General features: G+C 41.2%; 1 protein-coding gene across 1 annotated transcript in view; it reads left to right on the forward strand.

Annotated features, from left to right (window-relative positions):
* LOC139445485 (titin homolog) overlaps positions 1–19,314 on the forward strand; it is a 91,343-nt gene that overhangs the window by 60,265 nt on the left and 11,764 nt on the right. Inside the window, exons 15-25 of the mRNA XM_071226626.1 lie at positions 1,032–1,090; positions 2,085–2,155; positions 4,721–4,768; positions 4,880–4,919; positions 6,692–6,736; positions 7,480–7,643; positions 10,540–10,669; positions 10,945–11,070; positions 12,465–12,577; positions 13,482–13,556; positions 18,315–18,400. Of these exons, the coding sequence (XP_071082727.1) occupies positions 1,032–1,090; positions 2,085–2,155; positions 4,721–4,768; positions 4,880–4,919; positions 6,692–6,736; positions 7,480–7,643; positions 10,540–10,669; positions 10,945–11,070; positions 12,465–12,577; positions 13,482–13,556; positions 18,315–18,400 (957 nt within the window). The remainder of the gene's footprint in view (positions 1–1,031; positions 1,091–2,084; positions 2,156–4,720; positions 4,769–4,879; positions 4,920–6,691; positions 6,737–7,479; positions 7,644–10,539; positions 10,670–10,944; positions 11,071–12,464; positions 12,578–13,481; positions 13,557–18,314; positions 18,401–19,314) is intronic.

The raw sequence follows: 19,314 nt of genomic DNA on the forward strand, positions 1-19,314 counted from the left end.
CATATTAGGCCCCAAGTTCCACCCAAGCTTGTCGTGAGAGTCGACTTACATCTCGTCGTCACAACGTGAGACTTGGTCGATAGTGTGTCATCTTACCCCAGTGACGTGGATCGTTGCTCATACTAATGACCACTGGTAATCCTGGTCGAATTTTGATTATTGTCAGATCGGCGGGATACAGCTGGAATTTGCTCACTACGGTCTAAAACAACATTCAGTCACTTATTGTTGAAAAATTAGATCTGGATGATTCACTGGAGAACACATCTATTTTAGCACTGTTTACTGGTGTGGGGTATAATTTAGGACGCTACTTGTTTTAGTACTAACTTTAATGTTAAGACTAATATTATTCTAACAAGACTATTACATGGCCTGTGTGCTTGTGTGTAATTCTTTAAGTGTAGTAAGGTCATTAGCTTATATACTGCTGAGAAGAAGTTAAAGAACACCCGATGTTTCCATTGGGCTATAGTTACTCTGTCATGTCTCCCAGTAAATTCCGATGTCAAATAACGACGTTATTTGGACAGAAAAACGATGGTTTGAAAACGTCCAAATAACGTCGTTTTTCCGTCCAAAAAAACTACGTGTTTGCAGTGTCACGCCATGACAGATTAACTATAGTCATATGCAACAATCGGGTGTTCTTTAACTTCTTAGTAGTATACATACCCAAAGCATGGCGATCATGTTTTAAATATTTAGCATAGTGCATAATATGATTGATTTCCGTTCTCTTTGTTTCAGCTGACCTGTTTTAAATGATTGAATTGAATGACTATATTTTTATTGTACTTTATTAATTTAACCTTTTAAATATTTCTTTATCAATTCTTAATATAATCGTAAAACTGTATCAAATTAAGTAAACAAATTATTTCTGTTGTTATCAACTGTTCTGTTTTGAACCTATTTCTGGTGTCCCCCGCCATGATATTGCTGGAATATCTCTAAAAGCGGCGTAAAATCAAACTCACTCACTCACTCTGTTTTGAACTGAAAGCAACTAACTTCTCTCTATTCGTTAGGAGGAAGAAAGGACGCAGGAATCGTGATGGCAACGAAGGTGATGACGAAAGTGATGACAGTAAGTACTGCGTGAATCACATGACACGATTGCCTAGCAACACACATAAACAACACATTTTTAACATACATCCAGTAGTTACATAATTAACACTGATTTCAAATTGTTTTATTATTTGTTTCAAAGATGACACACATGTACTTTGATGCAAAACCAACGTTTTGACTCAAACAATGGATTTTCATATCATGCAAGCAAAAACGCGACCATTTCAAAAGAAACAGTATTTCGCGTCGGACATTTTTGGGTCATCGTTGATTTGAATAATGAGTATACAACAGTTGCGAAGTCATTTTTGTTCCTACAATGCAAAGAGGAGAACTTGGTTCGTACCCCCCTAAATTATCATTCCTGCACTGGCATTTCCCACATGCATGATTCATAATAACGGTTAGAATTGTGTCATATTTTTATTACTTATATACACTTTCGCACGTTTGAAAAAAGCAAAGAATCATTTTAAACGGTTTAATGTAAAACATACCGAACACAAAAGTTATGGATCATGAAATGTTTTTGGATATTTGTATGAAAATGTTTACTCAGTCTTCACAAAAAAAATATTCATAAAAATATTCATAATTTCTAATTATTTTGTGCACTATAATATGCGAACAAAGTTTTTTTCACATAAAAGTTAAACATACTTTAAAATTAAGTTAAATGTGATTTTTTAAGTATCTGAAATTATATACACAGTGAATCTAACAATCACATACGTTCACCTTAATGCCTGAAGGTACAAACACTAACAATCGGAAAACGTACACATGGTTCTTCAAAACAGTTTACTCAGAGGCGCAATTGCTTAATTTCTTCAACACCATGAGGTTACTAGATAGTGTTGTACCTTTAGGAACTACTGGATGTGTTATGTAGTCACTGTTGCCCACGTATTGTGTCACCTGGTTTGATTGTCACTCTTCTAACAACGAACGCATGCATTTGAAGGACACCGTTTGTCTTGCTAATGTTTGACCACAATCTTATACAGATTATGACTTGACCGGCCGGAGGAAGAAGAAAGGAGGCCACAGACCAGGGTCTGGAGATGGTTATGAATATGTAAGTATATATGTTGCGGAGATGGTGAGGTGACACCGGGTTTAACGTCGCATCTGAGATTATTGCACGTATATACCGACGCGTGCGTGCGTGCGTGCGTGCGTGCGTGCGTGCGTGCGTGCGTGTGCGAGAGAGCCAACCAGCCAGGATTAATGCCGGTTTTATAATGATAGTCCTTATAGATACCATGCCATAGTTTAACATCCATACCCCCAATCGGACACAGTATACTGACTCCGAGCCGACCAGTCCTTGTTTTATCTCCTCAATGCCGAGCGCAAGGCAAGGTAACAACAAGTCCCATCCTTCAACGTATTTTGCTGTGACGCAGCCGGGGATCGAACCGCCGACAGCTCTCCGGGACAGACGTTCTATACGCGAAGTGTTGTATTTGTGTGTTTGGTTGAAACATTAGAAGTAATCTTGATTTACCGTTACAATACGATTGTCACGGGCTGTGCAGTTTAAACAAAAAAATATCTTGATTTAACGTTCCTCTCGTAACCTGGATTTACCTGGCAACTCCATTAGGTGCACTTAAAGCAGTGACGTATCCTTGTGATATTGCATGCTTTGAATTGCATATCCGGTAGTAACTCTGTCAGTGCAGTGCGATATCCGGGTGATATCACTGTCAGTCTAGTGGATGGGATATTGCAGGTGATATCACTGTCAGTCTAGTGGATCAGATATGCAGGTGATATCACTGTCAGTCTAGTGGATCAGATATGCAGGTGATATGACCGTCGGTCTATTGGATGAGATATGCAGGTGATATCACTGTCAGTCTAGTGGATCAGATATGCAGGTTATAGCACTGTCAGTCTAGTGGATAGGATATGCAGGTGATATCACTGTCAGTCTAGTAGATCAGATATGCAGGTGATAGCACTGCCCATCTAGTGGATGATTGTGCAGGTTAAAGCCCTGTCAGTCTAGTGGATCGGATATGCATGTTATAGCACTGTCCGACTAGTGGAAGATTATGCTGGTGATATCACTGTCAGTCTAGTGGATTATATACGCAGTTGATATCATGGTTAATGTAGTGGATAAGATATGTGGGTGATATCACTGTCAGTCTACTCGATGAGATATGCAGGTTATATCACTGTCAGTCTAGTGGATCAGATATGCAAGTGATAGCACTGTCCGACTAGTGGAAGATTATGCAGGTTATACCACTGTCAGTCTAGTGGATCAGATATGCATGTTAAAGCACTGTCCGACTAGTGGATGATTATGCAGGTAATATCACTGTCAGTCTAGTGGATCGGATATGCAGGTTTTAGCACTGTCCGACTAGTGGAAGATTATGGAGGTGATATCACTGTCAGTCTAGTGGATTATATATGCAGTTGATATCACGGTTAATGTAGTGGATAAGACATGTGGGTGATATCACTGTCAGTCTACTCGATGAGATATGCAGGTTATATCACTGTCAGTCTAGTGGATGAGATATCCATCTGATGTCATTATCCATGTAGTTGATGAGATATCCCGGTGATATCACTGTCAGTCTAGTGGATGATTATGCAGGTAATATCACTGTCAGTCTAGTGGATCAGATATGCATGTTATAGCACTGTCCGACTAGTGGAAGATTATGCAGGTTATACCACTGCCAGTCTAGTGGATCAGATATGCATGTTATAGCACTGTCCGACTAGTGGAAGATTATGCTGGTGATATCACTGTCAGTCTAGTGGATTATATACGCAGTTGATATCACGGTTAATGTAGTGGATAAGATATGTGGGTGATATCACTGTCAGTCTACTCGATGAGATATGCAGGTTATACCACTGCCAGTCTAGTGGATCAGATATGCATGTTATAGCACTGTCCGACTAGTGGAAGATTATGCTGGTGATATCACTGTCAGTCTAGTGGATCAGATATGAAGGTGATATCACTGTCAGTCTAGTAGTGGATCAGATATGCAGGTTTTAGCACTGTCCGACTAGTGGATGATTATGCAGGTGATATCACTGTCAGTCTAGTGGATCAGATATGAAGGTGATATCACTGTCAGTCTAGTAGTGGATCAGATAAGCAGGTTTTAGCACTGTCCGACTAGTGGATGATTATGCAGGTGATATCACTGTCGGTCTAGTGGATTATATACGCAGTTGATATCACGGTCAATGTAGTGGATGAGATATGTGGGTGATATCACCGTCGGTCTAGTCGATGAGATATGCAGGTTATGTCACTGTCAGTTCAGTGGATGAGATATCCATCTGATATCATTATCCGTGTAGTTGATGAGATATCCCGGTGATATCACTGGCAGTGTAGCGAATGAGATATGCGGGAGATATCACTGGCAGTGTCGTGTGTATGTGCTCTGGCGTTGGTGTGGGTGAAGTGGATGTATCACTGGACCATCACGTTAGATGTGATGCCCGGATGCGTCCTCGTGCATCTTTACTTTGTCACTTTGTTTGACCTATATTTCCCAGAATTAACCTCTGCACCACGAATGACATAGTCATAGAACGCCATTACTCCTCTATCCACTAGTTGTTTTTTAAAGCTTTACGATCTTTTTGGTTATAGAAATACGATGCCAAGGGAAGAATCATCTCCAAGAAACGAATTAAAAAGGTAAGAGAATGGCACTGCATTTGCTTTCCAACGAACACAAACTAAAACTTGTTAAACCTGTCAGGATTGTAAGCATGAAAACCTTTGTATAAATCACCTTGTCTGTTTCAGGATGGGGAGAGCAGCGGCTCCGAATATGAGTATGAATATGGTAAGATTTTATTTTATTTTATTGTAGTAGTGGTAGTAGTAGTTAGTAGTGGTGGTAGTAGTAGTTAGTAGTGGTAGTAGTAGTGGTAGTGGTAGTAGAAGTGGTAGTAGTAGTAGTGGAAGTAGTAGTAATAGTAGCGGTAGTAGTTAGTAGTGGTAGTAGTAGTAGTAGTAGTAGAAGTAGTAGTGGTGGTAGTAGTAGTAGAAGTTGTTGTAGTAGTAGTAGTAGTGGAAGTGGTAGTAGTAGTAGTAGTAGTAATTAGTAGTGGTAGTAGTAGTAGTGGTAGTAGTAGTAGTAGTTAGTAGTGGTAGTAGTAGTAGTGATAGTAGTTAGTAGTGGTAGTGGTAGTAGTAGTGGTAGTGGTAGTAGTAGTTGTAGTAGTAGAAGTAGTAGTAGTGGTAGTAGTAGTAGTAGTAGCGGTAGTAGTTAGTAGTCGTAGTAGTGGTAGTAGTAGTAGAAGTAGTAGTGGTTGTAGTAGTAGTAGTAGTTGTTGTTGTAGTAGTAGTAGTAGTAGTGGTAGCAGTAGTAGTAGCGGTAGTAGTTAGTAGTGGTAGTAGTAGTAGTAGCGGTAGTAGTTAGTAGTCTTGTAGGAGTAGTAGTAGTAGTAGCGGTACTAGTTAGTAGTCGTAGTAGTAGTGGTTATAGTGGTAGTAGTCGTAGTAGTGGTAGTAGTGGTAGTAGTAGTAGTAGTAGTAGAAGTTCAATGGCTATATATTGCATACGGGTATCATATTTGTATTTCCTACCTTGCGTCTACATAATGTGGGTAATGTTTTGGTCACATACAATTTCCAAGTGTACACAGTTTGTGCCCGGCAGCTCAGTTGTGAAGAAGAATATTACATAAATTATGTTATCTTTGGTTCACATCTATTACTGTATATAAGTGAGTGAGTGAGTATGGTTTTACGTCGCTTTTAGCAATATTCCAGCAATATCACGGCGAGGGACACCAGAAATGGGTTTCACACATTGTACCCATGTCGGGAATCGAACCCGGGTCCTCGGCGTGACGAGCGAGCGCTATAACCACTAGGCTACCCGACCGTCCCACTGTATATAAGTAAAATTAAGCGATTGAAGTTATTGCGAGAGAATACGGTTTGATGAACGATCCGGGGTAGAATAGGTCTTCAGCAACCCATGCATGCAAAAGGCGACTTGCTTGTTATGAGAGGCGACTTCGAGATCGGGTGGCCAGGCTCGCTGACTTGGTTAATTCCACTGGCCTAGATCGATGATCATGATGTCAATCACTGGATTGTCTGGTACAGACTCGATTATTTACAGATTGAATCCATATTGCTTGAGTATTGTTGAGAGCAAAAACAAACAAACAAACAAACCTTGTGTGACTCCGTGCACCTCGAGACGACAGGCGGGGCTCATCAAACGTATTCCGCGAAGCATAAGCCTAACACGAATTTATCTTACGCCATGTGTACCCTTTACCACAATATCAAAACAAACGGAAATTGATACGGAAGCGGTTTGTTTTGTCCCCATATGGCCAGGTAAGCTCCAGACGACATTTTGTGTATGTTTAGGCTCTGTGCACCACGTACATGTACATCTACAGTCAGTATTTATATACATACGCGACGCCGTGTCTCTGTAAGGAGATTAACTTGCAGAGATGAATGATATTAGCAAAGTGTGTATTGCCATGACGGCGGGGTCTACTTGTTCCAGTTGTGTACTGCTGGAAATCTATCAAAACGTCATTGTATTTTATCAAAGTGTTTTACATGTATGACACTTTTAACCTGCAGACGCCGACGGAAAGGTCAAAGCTGTCAAGAAGAAACGAAAAGGAAGTGAGTACTGTCAATAAATATATTCACATTAAATAAAAATGTCACAACAAAAATACAGACAACGTTAGGACAATTTCAATTTGTTCTGGATAAATACGCAATAATTTATAGAAACAGATGCTAATTTCCTCCAAGGAGACATAGAGTAATGTGTTGATTCAAAAACTAGGACTTATCGTTGAAGATACGGACCTGAATATGATAGTAAGTGAAGTTTAAAGCCGCTTTTCGCAGCAATATGCCAGAGTGCCCTTGTATGAAGCGATCTTATCGCTAAGGCGATCGTAACACCCATACCTGAACATAGACTTAAGACAGTCGTAGCGCTAAGATTGATTCATACAACGGTACCCAGCACTAGAACAGCGGTGGGGGGGGAGGGGGGGGTGCAGAAATGGACTTCACAGGTGGTAATATGAGTGAAATTAATCTTCATATCAATATATGTGTAAGCGTTCGTGAAAACCCTTACGGGCCCAGAGTTAAAATACACCCCAGCACTCTATTGCTTGGCCAGGCCAGGCTAGAGCTTGGCTTCACGTGTCCAAATGATGATAGATCGTTGGCCAGGTCGCGGATTTCCCTGGTCCAGATTCGACCTTTTTCAGACTGCCTTGACTTAGCATAAATGGCGTTGACTATGGAGTTGACCAACGTGAACACATCGCTACATCAAACAGTAACGCCATTTGAGAAGACCATTAAGAGCATGCGGAAGACCAATTGGTTGGTTGGTGTTGCAGGTGCGGAGTCGGACGGGGATTACTTCGAGGTGGACGAGAAGGGGCAGATTAAACTGAAGGAGGGAAAGAAGAAGATTGACCTCAGTAAACTGACCGCGGATGATCTCCGGAAACTCGGCATTGACCCCAACCTCTCCAAACATGAGATTGCCCGACTCCTGAAGGTAGTGTTCCTGAACCGATCAAAGAGCATGCGTATGAACGCAAGACGTATACGTACACATCATGCAGTATTGGGATGGCGGTTTGCGGGGTGCGTGTGTGTAATCTTGGGGTTAAGAAGTGCTATGTGTGTATTTAATGTGTGTGTGCGTGCGTGTGTGTGTGTGTAATGTGTGTGAAGAGCCGGGTGTGGTTAAGCAGTGGTTTTTGTGTGTAGCGTTGGGGTAAACAGATGGGTGCGACTGTGTGGTGTGGAGGGTAAGCAGTGTGCGTGCGTGCGCGGGTGTGTGTGGGAAGGACGGGGTGTGGTTAAGCAGTGGTTTTTGTGTGCAACGTTGGGGGTAAGCAGATGGGTGCGACTGTGTGGTGGTGTGTGTGTGTGGGGGGGGGGCGGTAAGCAGTGGTTTGTGTGTGTCTGGGGGGTTAAAGCGGTTGGAGGGGGGTTGGGGTTGAGGGGGGATAAGCTGTTGGGTGTGTGTGCGTACTGTTTGGATTAAGTATCTCTGTGGTGTGTATGTATCTGTGTGTGGTGTGTGAGTGTGTGTGGTGTGTGTGTATCTGTGTGCGGTGTGTAGTGTGTATGTATCTGTGTGTGGTGTGTATGTATCTGTGTTGGGTGTATGTGTGGCTGTGTATGTGGTGTGTGTATGTATTTGTGTGTATCTGTATGCGTGTGTATGATGTGTGTATCTGAGTGTGAAATGTGTGTCTGTGCATGTGTGTATGTGTATGTGTGTGTGTGTGTCTCTCTGTGTGTCTGTTTGTGTGTCTGTGTTTTTAGTGTTGGATATAATCAGTGGGGATGTATAGAGTGTCATCAACATATGAAACTTGATCTAATTAAAACTTTTCCACAAGCACAAAAGTTGAAATAAAATTTGCAGAACGTTTCATTTCCTTGTGTAGCTATTTCTGTTATTCATCATTATAGGTTGTTATTGTCTTCCAGTTTTAAAAGAAATGCTTACTTCTACTGATGATAAAACCTACGTGACGCCAGGATCGTCGTTAGAATGTCAATCATACCTGTTCTTAGTTTCGCAAGAGCTATAAACAAACAATAAGAAATACCCGCAGGAGAATAATCAATTTGCAAAGCCCGAGACACATAACGCTTCAGTTCCTCATAAAGGCTACATGTCACCCGTCTGTGACGTTAAAGTATACAACCCACGTATAATGGGTTTCCAGTAAAATGAAATGTATACGACAGCGAGCCACGCATTGCGCCAGTGCATAGTCACAGAAGTTGTTGAACCGCATTAACACCTTTTTGCGTGCCGAATGTGAAAACGTATTTTTTATAGACTTCATGATGACAATAAGGTGTTGGTAGCGTGTCCAGTTCCGACCGTATGTCCACACTGTCTCCAAGCTTGTTATCAAGTTAACACGCGCCATCCATCTACTTCATAGAAGAGGCGGCTAAGTTATGTAACCGCAGACTAGTATCCGACTATGCAAATATGGAATCAGTGTTGAAGGTGCTGCAGATTCCCATTTGCCTTTCAATGTATTGTTTGTTTGTTAGTTGTTTAACACCGCACTCAGCAAAAGTCCAGCTATATGACGGCGGTCTGTCAATAATCGAGCAATTGGGATACGATAAAATGCGTCAACCAAGTCAGCGAGCCTGACCAACCGATCCCGTTAGTCGCCTCTTACGACAAGCATAGTCGCCTTTTACGTTACGTATAAATAATACATTTATAACTATCCCAAGTTTGGTAATTTGTTTCTATTTTACAAAAGTGAAAGCAAATTTGGGAAATAACTATTGCATGGCTTCGACTATTACAATTAAATAATAGCTGGCTTGGAACGATTTGTCTTAAGTCCCAAAGATAAAACTTTGTTAGAATATGTATACCAAGTAGCAGTTAATGGCGACCCTAATTAAGCAGAGAATGCCTCAGATTGAGTCTGGTACTAAGCACACTGTCTAGTATGTGGCAGTAACTCTACACGGGAGCTTGCAGCATATGCTAGAATTAGCAGAGCACTAAGGCTATCGTAGCACTAAGATTGTTTTGTGAAAACGGTCCTTGCCTTTAAAACCTTAATGGTTTGCCTCTCACACTGAAAGTCGAGGTGAAGCGAGGTGAGGTAAGGTGAGGTGAAGTGAAATGGGTTTAACGTCGCGTTTAAGATTATTGCACTGATATAGCGACGAAATTGCGAAGTGAGATACCAGGCCGCAGTTTAACATGGATACCCTACTCAGACACGGTATACTGACTCCAAGCCGGCCAGTCCTTGTTTTATCACCGTGACGCCGAACGCAAGTCAGGTTAACAAGTCCCATATTCCAACGTCTTTTGGTATGACGCAGCCGGGTTCGAACCACTGACCTTCCGCTCTCTTGGCCACGGAGAACAGCTTAGAGACATATATGTCGCGTGGTTCGAGAATTCTTCGAGACATACTTATATCTACTGAGAAAACTGGGTTCGAGTTCCCTCGTCAGGTCGTTTTGTTTGTTTTGTTTATTTGTTTTTGTTGTTTTTTGGGGGGATGATCATTGATATTATTGCCTGTATAAAAAGGATACCTCGTAATTTGTAAATGGACACCCCATGACTACCATAGCCAACACGTTATCCCTGCCTTTAAGTCCTGGCCATATGCCTAAATTATCTACACGGATTGTATAAGACAGTAAACTACGGTTATAACGAACTCAAAAGGACCACTTATTGTAGTTCGTAATAACCGTAGATCGTTATAAGGATATATACAGCAAACGACCGAGACTAAACAATAAATTCGTTTCTTTGGTCTGATCGTTATAAGAGTTAAAAGATAAAAGATCCTACCACCTTGTCATCTCTGGGTCATACAAGCAGCTTATAATAAAAATGTTACTACTTTGTGTTATTGAATAAATATTTCTTGTAGGAGAAATTTGGCGGTGCGATCCAGATTGTGGACAAGAAGAAAACGATTGGCACAAAGAAGCTTGATGAATACGACAGTGACGTCAAAACTGACGACCTCGCCAACGACAGTGACTTGGATATTTCAACCTGTGAGTTTGTTTTGATACATATATTTTCTTCGCACACGATCCATCTTCACATGAAGCAAGAAATTACCTACTGTTAAGTGGAATTCATTTTCAATTAGTTGTACGATTCAAAACAACTGATGAAAACCTCGATCAAGGTAGGTTAAGAGGACATCTATAGCTAAAGACGGTCAATACTGCGAGAAGTTAACTTTCTCAAGCATACATGAACATAAATATTATAGTGTGTTTAACCCAGTGTGATATATTGCCTATACCCATCATTGTCCCCACAGTGCACGGGCCCCGGCGTGTGAACGTGTTGATGAGGAGAGGTGGACAGGCCATCCTTGACCACATCAAGAAGGTGATGGACCAGTCCAACCTCGGAGAGGACTACGCAAAAGACCTGGACGAGAAGGGTCAGTCTGCATCACAGAATAGCCTGAGATGACTCATTAGGGATATCTTGGTATAGGTGGCCCAGTAGCCTAAGGCGCCGCAAAAATTGTGGAAAGTTGCGTCCCTTGGGTGCGCCAGAAATCTGTGATCATGGGTTCAACTCGGATTGATTATGAATATCACGACCAAAACTGTAAAACTTTACCTCCTTCAATTTTGTCTTTTCTCTCACATTAATTTTACACGCCATGATATAACTGAAATATTGTTCAAAGTGGCGTTCAACCATAATGACTATTAGGGATACCTCTCTTTGAGTCGACGATATTATTATATGAGAGTAGTGGCTGATGAAAAAATGACAGCGAAAGAGGGGTACGTCAAAACGAATAATAACTATAGGAAGGTGCCTTGAAAGAATAACACACTTCTAGTTTTGCAAATAAAAATATAATAAATTGAGCGTTATTATGGAACTGGTAATTTATTATAGGGAGGGGGGTCATGGTCAAATGTCACATGTATTTCGAGGGTGTCGGCGAAGTATAATGCAGCACCACCCACCCCTCCCCACCCTCCCCACAACGCCATACCTAACACACACACACACATCCAAAGCCCCCAACCCAACTCAATGATAAATAGGGGGCACGGGTGGCCCAGTCGTCTAAGGCGCCGCGATTCGCTGTGCAGAGTTGCGTCCCTTGGGCACGCCAGAAACCACGTTCGAATCCTGGTTCGCCCCGATTATGTTTCTAGGTTTGTCAGCACCATATCATGCTCGTGGGCTTCACTCAATAATAAATGACAACTGGAAATGACCCTTGGAATGGCGAATGTTGCGATTAGGGAAAGACACTAAAGTTCTGTTTAAGCTCATGCAAAGACCTTTCTTGCTATGGGTCGAGATAATGAACGTCGCCTGTTAAGATTTCTGGTGCAGATTGTGTAATTAGTACCTCGTGCGATATCTCAATTTATAGTTCAACCAATTGTTCAGTCTCTGTTACAGATCCGATTCCACTCACACCCCCTTCACAGCTCTAGCAACCTATTTTCACCCCCTATCCTAGTTCCTGACATTAATAGTCATGAGCCTAGATACATCATGGGTTCCTCAATAGATTTTTGTTTTGTTTGACCTTATTTATATCTTTATATCGGGGACTATACGTATGTAAGTCTACCGATTATTTCACAGTCTGAGTTTAATTATTAAGTCTGCAGAAACGTGTAGTTCTTCCTAATCAAACAATACATGTGGCCTATGTGATTCCATCACTGACCCCACCAGCGTCGTAAATGTGCCAAAAACGTAAACCAATTCCAAACAAGAACCTTCTGACTTTGTGCCTTCATTGGAATGTTATGTTTGGTATGTGAACATATATAATTTGTGACCTTGACCTTGTAGGTGACATTGACTTCCTGTCCCACTACCGCCTGGTCGACCCCAAGAAGTTGGATGCGTACGCCAAATGTTTTGCGGTAGAGGACGAGGATTACGATACAGTCATTAACGCAGGGGTAAGTCTCTTTCAGTGTCATATCCAGACGGGGCCCGGGTGGCACATCTGCATAAGGCGCCGCAATTCGTTGTGCAGAGTTGCGTCCCTTGGGAACGCCAGAATCCCATGATTGTGGGTTCGAATCCCGGTTCGGTTGATTATGTTTCTAGTTTTGTCACCCGTGCTCAGCATAGTGGTGATGGTTAGACGTGCACCACTTCGGACTTTTCCCCTAGATCAAGCTGACATGATTATGTTTCTACGTTTGTCAGCTCCATACCCGTGCTCGTGTGTTCCACCAAAGTGGCTAGCTTCTAAGACCTGCATCACTTCGGGCTTTTCTCCTACATTAAGTGACAGGGAATGCTGGTAAAAGCGGCTTTAAACTATACTCATTCACTAATATCCCGAAGTGTTATAATCACATCAAAACGCTGTATCCACCTGGGGCAACGGGTATGTGTAAAAGATGAATCGGTTTTGGTCAGTTAGCCTGTTTGACGTTACGAGTTATGATCGATCAGTAATAACGACTAGACCTGGATGTTGAATCTACAGGGGTCAGTAATATATCCAGACGTTGAATACACATGACCTGGTGGGTATGAGCGATAGAAAGTAACAGTTTTAGTCCACTAGTCTTAATAACCATAACATATAGCAAAAACCCTTAAAAATTGCAAATTTCTATATCAGTATCCTAACTATCGGGCAGTTTTTCAAAGTCTCTCGGACGAGTGCCCATTTCTAACGCTGGGTATGTTTCACGTTTGGTCAGTGATAAAGTTTAGATGTCGAATTCACGTCGGTAAATGTCAATAACATCCATATACACTAACGCCCACGTCATGGTGTATTTATGGTACATTTGGTCTCAGGTGCTTCAGAGGTATTGGACATAAAATATCTCCTTTTGTTGCCAGGAGACACGGATCGCTCTGGATGGCGTCCCTACCATCCAGCAGATGACGGCAAAACAGATGGAATACGTCCTCAAGGTGAGCTTTACAGGCAGTGGTCTTTTAGGATGATCATAATGATAAAAAATAAAAGCGAAAAAATCCCTTTCCATATACATCACAAATCTTTGCCAAAAATTGTCGATTGTACGATTCTGACTATATCATGGCATGTGTTTATGAATCACTATCAAATAATGGTGATACCAGGTGTTCGCTAAAGGGTGAGTGTGTCAAGCAAGACCGGTGGCACCCGTCACAAACACATGCAAAGGCAAGTCAATTGTTCACCTAAAAAAACACGGGAACTTATGGTACAAGTCCAAATAGGGAAATGCATCGGGCATCATTTTATCATCGATGCTACAAATTTGGAAATGTCCTCCACATGTCGACTATAAAATGTTTTGAAAGCAGAGTTGCGTCCCTAAGTCCTGCCAGAAACCTACGACCGTGAAAGTTCCAGATTTATCCTGATTGTGTTTCTAGATTTGTCAGAATCATACCAGTGTTCGTGGTTCCACTAAACCGGTAAACCTAAACCAGTTGCCATCAGTTTAGGCTTGGGAATACTGTTATCAACGCAACGCACCAAGCTCATTCACTCACACTTCCACAATTAATTTTCACCTTACTGGAAACCAAACTGTACTTTCACATACATTGAACGACATCCATACGATGAACCAGCACTGTCAAGACTTTTATGTCTGTTTCGATCAGTTTAAGCCATCTGTCCACTTGACGCAGATCCGCTGTGAACCTCATGACTCACAACAGTAAAGATATAAGCGTAGCTGACTAATATCCTACCATACGTGTAAATAATGACTGCGAACTGGTATAAAATCTGTAAAAAATTGTTTGATAGGCGTTATAACATAATATTATATAAAAATGCTTATTTCATGATTGAATAAAAAATCGAGATTTTAAGAATCTTTTTCAACTGATTCAACCGATCAACAATGAAATTGCTTCCATAAAATACAACAAGGTGGTGAAAAAAAAGATATAATAGGTAGCCATCCCGATAGGCTTCTTGGTGGAGAGATCGCATCTGCGTAGACAATTCCTATATTTTCTCGATGTAATCACTATGGCGCCTCACTCACCTCCCAATGCTCTCATCTATATCTGTTTTCTATGTTAATCTTAACAAAACAACGCGACTGCGATCCCAAAGGGACTTCAACTCGCTGCGCGAGAATTAAGGAAATCACACACATCCGAGCCACACTGTAATCTGCAGGCGCACACCACTATTCTGCTTATATTTTATTCACATTTATAATCAAAATTGGTTGTTTTTACTTGAATTCACCAAAATACATTTCCATGATCGTCATTTGATTTATGAAATTGAATTTTAAGAGAAAAGTCGGGTCTATTCGTGCGTTTCACGTAATCGCGATTTAAATTTAAACCAATTTAAATTTCTTCCTTGGAACTTAGTTTTGCATGGCATTTACACATTGGCGTAATAATGAAATAATGCGGTGTTAATGGTATCGGTGACCTTGTAATTAATGGATTAAGTAGAACGCGGAGTGATACAGCGGGTAGCTGTGAGCAATCCATCACCGCGGCTCAACTTAGGATTCGGATTGAGTATTAGCGTGTCACAGTCCCATCTGGTTACTCCGATTAGCGAAAAACGGCCCAATGTCCGAGCCAACGACGATCGTATTATTTGCTTTAATGAAGGAAAGCCTCGCCCGCGTTGGTCATAAAAACGTCGTAGCAAGGACTACAGGCAACGTTCTGCTTTCTCCAACAAGATAGGTGGCCGAGACACATGCAACTTGACAAATGCTTCATTGAACTGGGGATCAACGGCGATCCTTGTCAGGAAATATGTCGGAATTTGTAGGCAGGCTTGTGCAGTGTGAGATGAAAGGATTGGGAGCAGGGAAGTCACGGTGCCCGCGACATCCAACCCGGTTGTCAACTCGTTAACATAACATTTGGAAAAATGGGTTTTAATATGGTTCGAAAGTTTGCAATTACATCTATATGTTTGCTCAGTGTAAGATTTGACTTGTAAACCAAATATTGATGTCGTGGAATTTCTTACTGAGGTTTTGTAACTTGTTTCTAGGTTAATTGATTTGAAAGAAGTGTGTGCTCTTAAAGAATACGTTATAAAGTATGTATGTTAAAGAGTATGTAAAGTTAAGTCGATCGGGGAGCTATAACACGAATACTACGTCCTGAACTCATGCACTGCTTTCGATATCTCAAAGAAGGTTGACTCCCGGTAATGTTGCAAGGTCATTTCCAAACTGAAATGTAAATGTTAACGAAGACATCATTACATACAGAACGAAATTGTGAAATCAGTAAACGGCCACACAAGATAAATGAATAATCAATACATTATATTGAATCGCACAGTTTTAGGTTTACAAATACAATGGTGTGTTTGTTTGTTGTTTAACGCCGCACTCAACAGTATTCCAGCTATATGACGGCGGTCTGTAAATAATCGAGTCTGGACCAGACAATCCAGTGATTAATATCACGAGCATCGATCTACACATTTGGGATACGATGACATACATCAACTAAGTCAGCAAGTCTGACCTCCCGATCCCGTTTGTTGCCTCTTATTACAAGCATAGTCGCCTTTTACGACAAGCATGGGTTGCTGAAGACCTATTCTACCCCAGATCTTCACGGGTCCAATTACAATGGTAATACAAGGGGTCAAATAAGGAAAGATGCCTGTCTCCGTGCTTGAATACAGAATAGAATCAAGAATAAGCTGGCAGAAAATCGGTGTTCAATCAGGACTTGCCAAGTAGATGAGACACTACTTAGGTTGAAAAGGGCCTTGAATGGCCCTCTTTTCGCTCTTATGTAGGTATAGTCAGCCTTCTGCCCCATGCAGAAACTTCTCAAACGATGAAGCCTTTCATGTTCATGCATACAAGGGCGAGAACTCTCAATTTCACTCATTGCCGTTGTTTAAATCTGGCCACGAAGTCCCTTCATACTTTTTACTTGTAGTTCATTCATTTATTGCCACTGATAATTACTACAAATATTGTTAAAAGTTTCTACAGTCATTAATATTACTTACACGTCGAATGTTTTCTCAACTCGAATATGATCACATCTCGATACGACAGATTGAGTGTTTTGTCCGTCACTTCAATCATTGGCATTAACCAGAAAAATGAGAGAGAAATGGTAATAGTTAATTTTCTGACAACGAATGTCTCCTTTTCTGGCGTCATCTCAAAACTGGCATTTCCATTATTACTAATAGCAGTTCAACCTTGAACTCAGCTAATGAGTGAGTGAGTGAGTTGTAGTTGTATCACGGCGTGTCAGTTTGATATAGGAGAAAAGTCCGAAGTGAGGCACGTCTAATGTTCACCACTATGCTGAGCACGGGTGACAAAACTAGAAACATATTCAACCGAACCGGAATTCGAACCCACAATCATAGGATTCTGGCGTTCCTAGAGACGCAACTCTACACAGCGAATTGCGGCGCCTTCGACGACTGGACCACTTTACCACTCCACCTCAACTCAGATGATGAAAATAAATTTAGTTCAATGATGCTAGGCTTTGCAACCGACGTAACAACGAGCGATAAATACTGCTAATGTTTAGCATTATGTTTTATCACTGGAAGTAACGTGTTTACAACACATATATAATATACTGTAATCTACGGTTATAACGAACTTAAAGGAACAACTAAATTTAGTTCGTAATAACCTAGTTCGTTATAAGCACATATACAACATAATTACACCAAATGGGACCTAAAAACAGTTCGTTATATCCGCCAACTCGTTATAAGCTGTATATTGACTGTACTGTATAGGGGGGGGGAGATATATAACACGATGTTAAGTGTCAAGGTTCCTTGTCCAGTTAGAGAACTAAAGCATTTGGAGATAATTAAATTGTCGAAAAGAAGAAAAATCCTTATACAATTACAACAATACACACCACGTACATGAATGTCTTACTCAAGACTGCCTTTATCGCTGGAAATCTGTGTCTTATTTAGATTGGTAAAATCGATCTAGCTTTTTTATTACCCTGAAGATGATCGCTCTTCTGATGCCAGTCTGTATGCTGTGTGTATTGGAAGCACGCTGTCCGTGAACGATGGGTCATAGCTATATGTAAGACACGGGAACACGGTTAGACTAACGCTTTGTCTCTAAAAAAATATGATTTTGATAGAAACAAACAACTCCATTTAAATTGAAAAGGAGCTCCAGTGAGATGGGAGAGTCAAAACCTGTGGAAAATCTAGACTTCATTTAGGGCAGTAATTACAGGACTGGGCGGAAGGGAACATTACTAGTATATGGTTCGGGGACTGTGAGATAGACTTTGACACGGTTGGCCTTGTCGTCAAAGTCACCGTTCAGAGTTGCGACATATGGTTGCATGCCAGAAACCTATGGTCGTGGGTTCGAATCCCGGTTTATTCTGATTATGTTTCTTGGTTTGTCAGTACTGTACTTTGGCTTGTGCGGTTCACAAAAGTCTAAACATCTGCGACCTTCATCACTTCGGGCTTTCCTCCAACACCAAGCTCACAAGTATAACTGAAATACTTCAAAATGGCGTTAAACAAACCTCATTCACTTATGGTTAGCGGACGTATATCTGCCCCGGTGACGGTTTGAGACAACAGTAGACCGGTTAACTACTGGAAGTGTTAAATTAGTTCCTAAGAGCTCATTTTAAAAGTGATTTTCTGCATATATGCTAAGTGATTACCATCGATACACTAGTAATCACTGTTGTCTATTTGCCCAGGTGCTGAAGATCGATGACGCCAGCCAGATCACCTTCAGGATGTTTGCCGTCATCTCAGCTCTGTCGGAAAGGGTCACACAGATGGAGTGAGTTTTAAAGTTGATTTTAACGAATAAAAAATAAATATCTTTGGCCAGCTGAACGGCAGCTTTGAGCTAGTCATTCCACTGATAGGACTAATTGATCCGTAGGTCTAATTGATCCGTAGCGTGCTTGAGGCGCTCACCTACATACAAGACATCTTTCTGTTTTAAATTTGGTTTTAATAGTAATAGATACGATCTGTGAAAAAATAGCTGAATAATATAAAATAATAATGACAAATCTCATATTGCGACACATCGACTCCAACCAACAAGCCAATCCTCATCCCGCAGCAGTTGAAATTGACGTCATATGAACCACGAATGGTTTAACAGTTGTCTAAGGAATCCCCGGAGTTCATGACGCCAGGAGTGGACTGTATTTGTGTGCATATCACTTCTGATTTAACGAAAATCAAACAATTAGGTCTGTGGTGCTTGTTACGCCCTTTTCACCATGAGAGTACGCTTGTGGTTACCGTGTCGTCTCGTCACGTCAATGACCCGAGTTCGATTCCCACATGAGTACAATATGTGGAGTCCAAACTGAGCGTCCCCCCCTTTGTCTAGAACAATGCTGAAAAAAACGTAAACCTTCCAAATACCCCTTCATTTGTCAGCACCATATACGAGCTCGTTCGTTTCACCAAATTGGTAAACTTCTAAATATACTGGTATGCGACAAGACCAATTCCCTTATCATGTAGAATCTATGCTAAAGGAGAATCCTTTGTACGATTCCGCCTAAGCATGTGACGATACCAGGTGATAAATGTTACAAACACCTGCAAAGGCAAGTCAATTGTTCACCTGCTAAACACGGAAACATCCTGCAACACATTGGGATTTCTACTCCCGCTGAGCGTATGCCGTGAAATTACTTGCACTGTTCTAAACGGCAAACTAACTCACTCATT

This window comes from Haliotis cracherodii, unplaced genomic scaffold, assembly GCF_022045235.1.
Source record: "Haliotis cracherodii isolate W230 unplaced genomic scaffold, xgHalCrac1.p SCAF_6, whole genome shotgun sequence".
NCBI classification, from domain to species: Eukaryota; Metazoa; Mollusca; class Gastropoda; order Lepetellida; family Haliotidae; genus Haliotis; species Haliotis cracherodii.